The 12,785-nt window shown below is 30.7% G+C and overlaps 1 protein-coding gene across 13 annotated transcripts in view; it reads right to left on the reverse strand.

The window, feature by feature from the left end:
- Positions 1–789: 789 nt before the first annotated feature.
- LOC119082303 (whirlin) overlaps positions 790–12,785 on the reverse strand; it is a 45,720-nt gene continuing 33,724 nt past the window's right edge. For 5 of the 13 annotated variants that reach the window (XM_037191794.1, XM_037191793.1, XM_037191787.1 and 2 more), the window contains 6 exons: positions 10,018–10,023; positions 7,969–8,049; positions 3,245–3,331; positions 2,854–3,045; positions 2,681–2,773; positions 790–2,614 (listed from right to left, as the gene is read on the reverse strand). In XM_037191794.1, the coding sequence (XP_037047689.1) occupies positions 2,486–2,614; positions 2,681–2,773; positions 2,854–3,045; positions 3,245–3,331; positions 7,969–8,049; positions 10,018–10,023 (588 nt within the window). In that variant the 3' untranslated portion in view covers positions 790–2,485. The remainder of the gene's footprint in view (positions 2,615–2,680; positions 2,774–2,853; positions 3,046–3,244; positions 3,332–7,968; positions 8,050–10,017; positions 10,024–12,785) is intronic. The other 8 variants (XM_037191799.1, XM_037191797.1, XM_037191790.1 and 5 more) reach the window with 4 other exon arrangements.

Consider the following 12,785-nt stretch of genomic DNA (forward strand, 5'->3'; position numbering starts at 1 on the left):
TCTTTATGTTGTAATAATAATGTAAGTTTAAATATGGTGGAATAATGTAATAAATGGAACCTACCGATTTCCCCTTACAATTTTTTTTAAATAAAATTTAATCGAAAATCAGCTGTGCTGTTTCTTCCACTCATATTGCAATTCATCATCAGTTTGGTGTATAATGTACATGTTGATGTTTAATAGTCGCAATCATTTAAGTATGTGCTCCAACTAGGCTCTAATTATTTTGATTGCCTACGCGAGATGATTTCCCTCAACATTATTATCATAGGAATCATAAGTGATCGCTATTAACGCTGATAGGAGAATCTACTTTTCCCCTACATCGGTTTTCTCTTTTTCGCTTATGCAATACTCTCTCGCTAGAGAGGATATTGGCTTATAAAATAAAATATGGGATTGACATTTAAAAAAACTAAACAATATTTACTAACCCCTCGCTCACTGTGTTCACTCGTTGTAAATATTTTTTGTTTGTATTCTTCTCGGTATATGTATAACATACTCAAAATGACTCTCCTTATCACATCGTGTTATAATGTACTATTATTATAGTTGTTTCGTCCTTCTTCTCAAAGTGAAAATTGTTGGAGATTTTTGGGGAGGCCAATGTACGAAAAACTGATAGAATATTGAACGACCACCAAATTATTAAGAACAATTTGAATCACATCAAAAAATGCTTGCACCACTAAACGCTGTCACCATGTACGTTTTCCTTTTTCAATGTTGTTTGTCTTAAAAACAAATTAATGAGAGAGCTGGTTATTGCTTTCAATTTTTTTGACAACAAATATGTTACTCACTCAAATTAAGTCTTTTTTTAATATTAAAAATTGTTTTTTTTTTTCTGTTTAATTTTGCTTACACATTTCCTTAGTGCTATAATTCGATTGAAGCATATTCAAGCACACATTATTTTTTATTTGCTTTTTTACCTAATTTTGAATTGTATTTTTTTCATTTAAAATTTCTTCTTTTTTTGTAATCATTGAGTTTACTTACATTATACCGTTGCAACTTTTTTTCTTTAAAGATTTTGGTTTAATTTTTTTTGGCACACAAACGCTAAATAATTATAAAATAAATTAGCATCGTGGAGTTGAAAATGTTTCGATTTACTTTTTTTTGTCAAAAAAAACTGCCCCCAAACGAACGAAAATGTGCTGTCTTTTTTTTGTTGTTGTGTGCAATATATTCGTTTCGATTCGAATTGCTCGGGAGACTTGGAAACTTTTTTCGATTCACAATGTTTCTTTTTTTGAGTTTGTTTGTTTCATTTAATAATCTTCGGGTCCGATAAAACTAACGTTGAAGTAAAATATTATCGAACAAACCCCCAAAGGTTATTGAATTTGAAACACAAAGTTTTAGTGAATTGTAAGAAAATTAAAAAAAAAATATTTTTTTTATAAAAAACCCTGTCGGCCAGAATATCTTTATTAAATTTGTCTTTACCGCGCACAATTATCGTTTCTTGTAAATTGAAACAAAAAATAAACTAACCAAAAAAGCGCAAATCAAAAATAGTTTCACTACATTTAAAGGACTCTAATTCAAATTTTACTTTAGTTTAATTTTATGTTCTTAAGCTTTTTACCTAAATTTGTTTTTATTCTCATTTTTTTTAGCATGAAACACAACACCACAAAATCCTAGTTAAATCTTTGAATGGATTTTTGATGAGTTCTAACAAAATCACACAAAGATTCCTAAGAAATTTTCCATTTTCAATTTTAATGTTTTTAGAAACGTAAAGCATGATTCCACATCTAATTATACTTTGGAGTCTTGAAATGTAGTGGTACAAATACTAAATCGTCACCACATTTCAAAGACGGTTGTACTTTTTGACGACTACATATTGGAACGAAAACGTTTACTCTTTTTACGACTAAAACACTGAGGAAAGGGGGATTTTTCAATGGATCTGGAGGAAACCATATTCTGTGGAATTCTAATTGAAATAAAAATTTTATTTTATTAAATTGTACGAAGGATTTTGTCATCAACATAATTTCGGTTATTTAGAGCCGCTTTCATCGGCACTTTGATAACGAGGAAGCTAACGGTGTCAGCTGTTAACAAGTGCCAAAGTTGTTGTTAACTGAAAAATTTTCATTTTAATTCAAATATCTAAAACTCAAATTTGTTGTATCCAATGTTGCCGCAGTTTAACTAAATAGTCCACTTATGGATCAACAAAAACTTTCTTTTCAACAATTTACGAAGACAACAAAGGCAAAAACGAACCGAAAAAAATTCTACAAAATTTTCTAAACAAAAAACGATCGCATCTCTCTATGCAAACGAACAATTTATCTTTTTCCTTTTCTAAGAGGTAATGTCGATTTTGATTGAGATTATCAATCGCTGGTGATAAAAGGGCGCAGATTTTCCATCAATTGTGAGCGGTAAGGTCGATCCCTTTCTGTAAATGTTGAGCATCATCAGGATCGCTAGCCGGCAGGGCAAGCAAATGTTAGGCTTCGAGAAAGATGAGTGCTGTTGGTTTCGGCTCTAGATTGGATTTTTTCGCTTCCACTACTAAGAACGTGATATCTGGTTTATCGCGATTTGCAAAACATTCGGCTATAAGGCGTGCCACATCCTTGATAAGGAAACGATTCGATTTTTTAATTTTAATTTGTTAAACAAACTCATAAAATTCACTGACCTGGTGATGCATTCCTTCCACTTTGTTGCCATCAACTTCTAAAATTAACTGGCCCACCTCTAACCCACCAGTTTCGAATGCAGCACCATGTTCCTGGAAAATTTCATTTAGCAAAAAAAGAAATTATCTCAAATTCATATCCATGTAAAGGATATTCGAAACGTGGTGCTTACATGAATATTTATTATTCTAGGCAGGGGATGCTTTGTATTAGCACCACCTTCAATAGCTATGCCTAAGATTGACTTGGTTTTCTTAACGGTAATGTGTAAGTTTCCTTTATTATCAGGTACAACGTTGGGATTGTGTTCGTGGTTTGGTTCATTTGTTGAACCATTCGGCTCAGTTGATAGCCGTTGCATTGACTGAAAGTAAACGATCAAATAACAACGTAATTTCCGGACTGATTTTGGTTCACAAAATTGTTTTAATTTCACACTGTGCGAGTTAGCTAATGCCTTTAAATAATTGATTTTTTTGCTTTTATTAAAGAAAATATAATTTTTGAAAAAATCGTTCAAAGATCTAGAAATTGATAGGCATTTGTACAGAAAGCAAAATTACCTGATGCCTTCTAACACTCTTGTCCCCTAGCATATTACTACTATCCTCTTTCATGTCAAAGCTTCTTGACAGTTTTGTTGCCAGCTCCTATTGGAGGCAATGTAAAAAAAAATCAATAACAAAATTAGGTGTCTAAGATCAATTACAAGATCTCGCAATAAGTTGCATTTTAAACATCTCTCGTTTGATTGTGATTTTGAAGACTTTTATCTCCAATGTTTCTTACAAAAACACACTCATTGTGTACACAAAACTTTTTTACTTTTGGTGGATGGTTTTTCGATATTTCTTTTGTATCTAGCCAATAAAACATATACATAGATTCAATGTAAGAATCACTGTTAATTCTTTACATGTGAGTAAAAACCAATATTTTCTTATGGCGTTCGTTTACATTACATAGCCTCAAAGCTTGTTATTTCAAGCATAAATTTTATGCAAACGTGAATAGCCCAATAAGAGGTTATGCAAAGTAAGTCACGACCTTAAAGCTCTTCGAGTTAGTGGCTGGAGTTTGAACATTTCCTGATTGTTTAACAAAGGTATTGTTTCCCTATCTCAAATAGTTTTAGAAAATTACAATGGAAATAAAATCCCTAGACATTCCGAAAGACATTCCGCCATAAAATTCATTGTCTCCACAAATGAAATCTATTGAAAGTGGAGCAAACTGGTAGGCGCGATAGGCGCTCTGTATCATTGCATTCACTTTACATACAAATTAAAAATTGTAGAAAAATATCCACCTTAATCTCGACATATATGTGAAATTGTGTTGTCACGTTTATTCTCAAGATTTCTTCATAATTTCTCATTAAAAAGTCTATCGAAATTTTTTGTAATGACAACTTTATCTCAACATCCATGGTTTCGTTTTTTTTTTATTTCTTTCTTTTTTAATAAGATCGTAAATCAACTGCCACATATAAGTCAGTGCAAAATATGTAATACGAGTTATAAATATCGCCAATTATACTCGATATGCCAAATGATCGATAATTAATTCAATATTTCACAAAATACCTAGTTGTTGAGTAAAATTGAATTCGCGAAAACGTTGAGGAAAGTTATATATATGACCTAGCCATTTGAATTAATTGATTTCTATACAACCATCAATGTCATCATAATGCCGATATTTAATATAATAGATATCTATTTGTATGGCTTATATGCACATGATTAGAGTGTTACGTTTCTCCGATCTTTTGACATGTTAAAATGGTTTTTATGTCGATTGATAAACAAACATTGCATCTCGATCTCGACCAGTGACAGTGTGAATTTATAGATACTTATGTATATATTTACTGCAATACAATTGAATTTGTAGCATCAGTAAAACAATGATTCTTGGGTATATGATCATTGTCATGTATTACGTCAAAATTTCTGGAAGGGTGATTAAATGTAAGTTCCTTAGTGAATCAGTTTGAGGTATAAGCTCTGAGATACCCCACCTCAATTAATTGAGCTACGTGAGAGCGTATAGTATAAGCAGAACAGTTTCGGCAATACTCTCTCTAGCAAACAAACTAAATTTATTAAGGTGGTGAAAATGACAAGTAATTTTTGAAATTTACATGTAAACTACAACGTAGGCATTCAAAATGTAGAATAGTGTCTGTAGAATGCAAAGAAATAAGTTGTGAATTTGACACAAAGAGCTGAGATCTTGTTTGCTAGAGAGAAAATTAATTTGTTGTCATAAAGAAACATCAATAAATGCAGCCGATAGAAGAAAATATTCTCAATAGATGTTTCTTTTATTAAAATTATTTTTGTTCAGAGATCTTACGTTTCTTATAATTTCCTTAGAATTATGAAATTTTCTGTAAAAGTTGAAGGATTGTTCACAAAAAAATGGTGTAACGTCACGTTAAGCCCTGCAAATCTCTATCTATCCTCTTTAGCAAGTAATGAAGATTACAAATTTTATTACAAAATTTAACATGTTTCTTATTTAGAATACTTCCCCACCCCCTTAGCCACGTCAGACATTAATGAACAAACCTTAGACAAAACGTAAAATAATAAACACTCTATCACATTTCAATACATCATCTCGCTGTCGAAGTGTATAAACCTATGTCACCTACCTGTTGTTAAGTACGATTAATATCGTCAATTACACAGGAATCTTTCTAATTTTTTTGACTTAATGGCGTGCGAAAAATTACATTGTGCGCCTTGCAAGATAGATAGTGCATTTTGATCGGTAAAATTACTTCATAGTCAGAAGTGTGCATGTTTTCAAGGTGGTGTCTTACATCGATACCCGGCTAAAACGTCAACAAGTACATAGTCGACGATCGTAAACCGATATCGGAGAAAAATCAAGTGTGGTGACACACTTTTTTACCGAAAATGTCGCTATGTATTTTGAGCCAGGTGTGGTGTAAATCACCACTTTAAAATATAAAAAATTGCCGTAATGTTCTTTTTTTAGTTTTCGCACTTCTTTTTGAGAGTAAAATAATTTCTACATTATGTTTGTTTACTATCATCGAATTTGGCGACATCTAATGCCCAATTAATTTGATCAAATTTAAACTAATTTCAAATTAGAATTACAACTATTTTCTTAATTGACTACGATGGTGCTATTATTCGTTTTAACAAACTAAATGACACGACGGACGTTGAGACATCGTACAGTAGTCTTGTCAAGTATAAATATAATAAGAAAATTTAATGAAAAGTAACACACTACAAAAGTGAAATGAAAAGTTTATTCAATACAATAATGATATCAACTTTGGCAAAAATCGCTAATTAATCAAAATTTTTTAAAATTTATAATAAAGAGTGGTGACACTACGTTTTACCAATAAATCACTGGTTGTATGTACAGGGTGCCTCATGCCAAAAGTGCAATTTATATTGAAAATGTATTTGTTTGGCGAGAAAAATAAAATTATTAAAAATTAAAAGAAAAAAGGAAATTGACGTAAAACAGTTTTTTTTAAACAAAACAATAAGAAAATCGCATTGAAATCTATTTCATTGTTTTTTTGTTTCATATATTTATAGGCGAAGAGAAATGTAGCTTTCATTTTTTTTTTATAAAATTGACGAAAGTGCAGATTTAAATAAAATCCCAATCAATCTGTTTGTGTTCTGTTTTAATTAAATTAGTATTTTGTATCATTTTTTATAAATTATTTGCTTGAAGGAATTTAGTGTCCATTTGTATAAATAAATTAGAGTAAAAAGAAATTACTAAAAACAAAATTAGAAAAGTAAAATCGTTCAAATAAGAAAGTAAACGAAAAACTTAACGAAAAATTAAAATAAAAATGACCGTCAGAATACTTTGATGACAATTTATGATTGATTTCGTGATATTTATGAATTTTTTTTCTTCTTCTTCTAAGTTTCAGCATGCAAAAATGATGGATTTAAAGCGATTGAAACGAAAGTCTACTACTTCAAAAAATCCAAATTAAAATGAAAATCAATTTTTTCATCATGCAGTCGAAGCTATATAGCAATTTTGTTATACTCTAGAAAATCATACTTAAAATCAGCTAATTAAAAGCAGTTACGTAGTTGGTTGTTGTTTTTTTGTTACTAGAGCAAACTTAAAATTTAAAAAAAATCTAATTTTATTTATAAAAATGGACACATGTGCACAAATTTTTCAAAAAAACGTGAAAACTTCAATCAAAAGTAAGAACTTTCTTGAATGAAAGCATAGAATGTGTGCGAGCTTTAAACATTTTTTTTGTCTTGTAAACGATTTAGAGAATACTTTTTTTAAAAGCCCTTATTAACTAAACCATAATTTTATATGATTAAATTAAACAACTGTCGTTCGTGTCAGCTGTTCTGTCTTCTGACTAATAAAGAATGTACATTTTCTTTAACAGGTTTTCAGTTAAAATTTTTCGAAATATCATCTTCTTGCAGCCAAGATTATATACAACAAGAGGTAGCTCAAGTTACCGCACATAGTTGACGGATGCTGGCACACCACCTTTGATGATAATGAATTTAGATTTATCAGTTTAAATAAATATATCAACCGAAAATATTTTGAATCGTCAAAAGAGATGTACCCCTTATGTATCTTTACCACTGCCACCTCATTTGTTGCTTCTAACTATTTTTCCGAAATGTGTAAAAATACTTAAGCTGTCGTTCGCATAACTTTATATTCTTTGAGCACACAACTAATTTAAATTTCTTCCAACAAAAGCAATGATGGCAACTCGGAATCAATAAAAGTTCCACCAACCTGCGACATGAACGAATAACTGGTTCATTTTAACTTACTCGTCTATTCGGATGGTTTATTAAATTTTTTTAAACAGCGTGCACAAACGGTAGTTGTTTTAATTTGCAATTATTTTTTTCAATAACTTTAACTATTCAAGGTGGTAAATTATTTAATAAACCCGTGAAATCCACATTATTGTTGATTCGAGAATATTTATTCGAATTAATGGAATGTTAATGATAATGAACTTTAATGGAATAATTTTCAGTTTCTCCAAATCGAATACGGTAAAAAAACGTTTTACTCATTTAAAAAATTGAATCGTTCAAAATGCTTCTACGAATTAAACAAAGTCATTGGTTAAATGACAAAAGAATTTGCCATTTTAATATGCAGATACTGTCTCATCAAAAACAAATTTTCATATTCTCATAAAATTTGATTAAAAAATTAATCGTTTAAAAAAATCAAAATCAAAATTTTCAATATTTTTTGCACTTACGAGAGGTCGGCCCCAGTACCAAGATTTGACGCGTTGCGTTAAACCGCCCAAATGTGATCGAATTCCACCAAAGTAGCCCCCCTGAAATAAAATATTTTGCCCTAGCATATGTACTTTGAACTACGAAACACAACACTAGTTTTTTTGTTTAATTAAAAAAATAAATTTGAAAGTTTAAGAGAACATTTCTATGAAAAAAATTTAATTGCTAAACGAAACTATGACTAAAGTCTAATCAATTAAGTTAACGAACCACTCTTCCTAAAAATTTACAACTTACTAAAATGGACAATAACAAAGTGGAAGTGAAATTTCAAAAGTATTATTTTACTTTCAAACGCGAAAACATTTTTATAATCATGAAATAAGTACTTCTTGTACAGGCGGTACCTCACACATATTATATAACCTCGCTAACGATTATATGATTTGAAGGGACAATCATCAATCATTAATATTTAAATGCAATCCATGTGCCACTTCATCTCTTAACGAATAAAACTAATGAAGTAAAAGATTTTATTAAGGCAATCCGTTAAAAATACTTCTTAGATCGGAAGAAGTAAAAGATTTTATGTTCGAAGGTGACCATCTGCAAAAATCTACCGAAATGGTTTAGCTATAGGTTTTTCTTCACGTTTAACTATAGGTTTTTCTTCACAAGATGGTCCACAAACAGTAGTAAGCAACTAAAACACAAGCTAAACTGTATCTTTGTTGTAAACGTAACAAGGACAATGTATACAAAAAATGGATACAAAAAAGGGTAGTCTGTGTACCAGCTGGTATATTGTGAGGAAGTAAAAACCACACGTCTGTTGAAAAAACAATAAAATGAATTCTACATGCTACATGCGTCGAGAACCGTACTTTTTATGTTTCAAGCACTTCTTTCCACGCCCTTAGCATGTAAGTAAATCGGGATAAAAAATGAAAAATCTCGTTTTCGTGTGTTTATTGACCTCGGCTTCGCCTCGGATCAACATAATTCACACGAAAACTCTACTTTTCATCTTTTTATCCTAGTCATGTAATAGAACATTTCGTACCTAGGACTAAAAGCGTGTGAGAAGTTTCGAGACAGAGCAGAAGGCGAGGTCTGGAATCGAATACGCTAAAAAAGACTTTTAGTCCGTGGTACGAATAGTATTTTTCATATTGGACGGAGAAAAAGTGCGACGTTCGGGTCCTAGGTATGAAAAATACTATTATTTAACGAAGCAGAATCTCAAGATATGATTTTTAATGTCGATTCATCCAAAGATCACTACGAAACAATTCATTTGAATAAATTAAAAAATAATTTGATTCTGAATCGAAAGTTTCTCAACAACTCATGTCTTTTAGTAAGTTCTCACATAAGGAAAAATATCAATATTATTTGGAGGTTTTTTGTACTTGAGTTTTGCACAGATGTTGTAATAAAAATACAAATTGCTTTACGTTATTTGGAGGTTATATCATGTGAAGCGCCACTCTCAAAACAAAATATAATTTCATTTTTATTAACTTGACGATATTTGTAATTTTCAATATTAGTTAATTACGAAATTAAGAGATAATTCTGAGACGAGTAGTGTATTACCCAACGAAATTCGTTTTCGTTCCCTATAACACATCAAAAACCTATCATTTTGTTCACTTAATTGCCTGCAATTTTAAAATTATGAACAATTTGACTCATTCACGTCACTTAAAAATGACGTGAAAAAAATCAAATGAGAAGAAATGCATTTTACGAATTTTATGGTAAATGCAACCAAAATTATATAACCGCGCATCGAACAAATTTTCTGTAATGGAACAATACCGTTTCTTTTGTGTTGCACACACGCTACGCTTATCACTTTGCCGTTACAATTGCATACAGACAGTGACACGCACGAATCGTTATCAAAACGGAAGAAAATGAATTAATTGTTTGTCGTTGATGGTACGTTATGCAATTTTGTTGTAGATAACTTTTTGTCTCGCTGTTTTTATGTTCACTTGACACAATTTTATAGCTTCCCAATTTAAAATTTTTTAATTAAATATTATTTTGCTTACCTGATCCTTTTCAGACATGGAATGAACAGATGTTAAAGGTAAATTTTATTGAAGCAACAATCATGTAAAAAAAAATAAAATCTTAATTTTAATGTTTATTCTTCTGAATAGCAAAAGTTATCTTTTTTACACTCAACTAATTTCTCATTCATTTTTCAATCATTGTACTTTCTTTTCGTTTGGTTTTTTATTTATTCAAAGTTCAGCTCAAGATTTTTTCTTGAACTTTTTTTAAAATTCAAATGAAAACACTCGTAGCGATCACTAACTCCAACATAAATTTAAAGTATGGCTCCCTAGAAGGACTAAAATATGCCAAATTCTCATTTTTCTATAATTTTTTCGCATATTAGTTCTCACTCAGAAATTGTATCCCGTTCATCTTTTGATTAAGAAATTAGTCTATGAGTCGAAAGAAAAATATTAAATTTCATAAATTAATCACTGACAATCTCTCGTTAAACAAACTCTGCGATTTTGTGTGATTTTTCAAATAAACTCAAACATTAGTGAAATAAAACGTGTTCAAGCACTAGAACAACTCGAAATACGTTCTGGTCATAGAACAAAATCTGCATTTGAAAACAGATGTTCTAGCAAATCGGGGACATAAATAACTTTCAACCGACAACCGGCTTTATTCGAAAAGTTTTTTAAATCTAATAATAAATTACGGATCATTCTCTTGTGCATGTGTAATTTTCCTACACTGGACCGGTATAGTATACTACCAGCAGCTCTCAATTAAAAGTGAACGACTTTTAAAAATATACAAAAATTATGTATGCAAATTATAGCGAAAATACACAAAAATAATGATTTTCTTTGAAAGCGAAAAATCACATGAAATTTGCATCGATTACAATAAAAAAAAAATGAAAACGAGTTTCATGTGCTGAATGAAATTTTTCTTTCTTTTTTTAATAATCCATGTTTGCTTTCATTCAATAACAAAAACTGTATCGAATGTTTGTAAACAGAAAAGTTGAAAATCCAATATTAATAATCCTAAACGAAAGCTATTTACATGAATCTTCTATGTTTATAGTTTACAGAAACGAGATATACTTTTGTGTGATTGTGTTAATGATTTTTCAGATTAAATATTAATAAACGCGAAAGTACTCTATGATATGAGTGCAATTCAGGTTTTCATTTATCTTTTTTTTATGCTATCCTCTCAAACAACTTTCAATTGGAAGAATTATTAACAAGAGTGCATGCGGCAAATCTTAATTAAAGAATTCAATTTTTTTATGCAAAACGATTCAGAAAAAAAAACTTGTAATTTTCTTTGTGAACCATGTTTATGTGAAACTAAACTTTCGTTAACCTTTGAACCGTTAACAGAACGCAAGCGTTGCATATCACATATTATTGAATCTATTACTTCTATCAAACAAATTATTTTGAAAAATCGTAACAAAATCTTTTACTTCAACTGTTTTAACATAATATTTAAATATTTGAGACAACATTTCATCGCTAATTTTTACCATATATGTCAAGAACAAGATGGTGTACAGTCGAGGAAATTTAGATTTCGGGTTTACCAAAGGTATTAATCTTATTTAACCCACACTTTATCCCACAACAATGGAATCCACAAATTTAAATTTAGTTAACACAACGGTCACAATGACGGCGCTGCAGTCACGATTTCAAAATGTGATATAGGGTGGCTAATTAAATTTTGGTTTTAGCTACATTTTCTCTTGGTTTTTAATTATTATTTTAGGCTTCTAAATTAAGAGTAAATTTATGCAATATAAACCGTTTGAGTTTGAAAAAAGATGTTTTGTATCAGTGAACGATATAGGAAAGCGTTCAGTACGTCTCAACATACAAAAGAACGTAAAATATAATTGTACATTTAGCCACCCTACGTCCGTCATCGCTTCTATTGTCTTCAAAAACATATTGTGTGCTTGTCATGATATGTATCAGACGTTTGTTTATTTATGTGTCTCATCTAAAATGCTGGCCAGCAAAATTTTGATCATTAAATTCAACGGCCAAATTGATCTAAATGTTAAAATAATTGTGAATAATAGTGAAGTTAATGTGGTTTTGTTTTCTCTTCATAAAGGAATTTGCATCAGTTCGATGTAAAGTGCGGAGCACCATTAGAAAAAAAACTTGTCGCTGAAGAATGATCAAAAAGTTGCTGGACGCAATAGCTTCAACTAATGCTTTGCAGGATATAGAATCAAAATTAGAGAAACACCAAGAGCCGTCCATTTGAAATCTTCATCATCATCATTTCAACTAAAGTTTTTTTTTAACGAAACGGAAGTTCGCTCGCAGATTCGGATCGGAACATCTCATTCGTTTTCGCTAACGCTCGTAGCCGTCATTAATCATGATTCCCATGAAGAATCGCCAAAAATAAAAAATTGGCAAGGGATGAAGAAACGCCGGCAAAAACAAAGAATGATAAATTTGTCTTTGTTGCGTTTCTTCACACTTTGGCGATTCTTCGTGGTGATTAAACAAATCCTTTGAAATTTATCCTTTTACGAAATTTATCTAAAAGGCGTTATTTGTTCGAAGCTAGTGAATCTATCCTTTTATAAAAGTTACGAAATGCTGCCTGGTTCGATCCTAAGGAAACTCTTATTTTACGTCAGGTAACGGCATCTTGTTCGATCCTAGGGAATTCATACTTTAACGAAAGATCCCGAGGACACTATCATTTTACGAAAGATAATGTAGAGACATTTCAAAAACGTATTTTTACACTTTGGCGTTTCCTCACACTCTGGCGT

The sequence above is a fragment of the Bradysia coprophila genome, unplaced genomic scaffold (genome assembly GCF_014529535.1).
Source record: "Bradysia coprophila strain Holo2 unplaced genomic scaffold, BU_Bcop_v1 contig_415, whole genome shotgun sequence".
NCBI lineage: Eukaryota > Metazoa > Arthropoda > Insecta > Diptera > Sciaridae > Bradysia > Bradysia coprophila.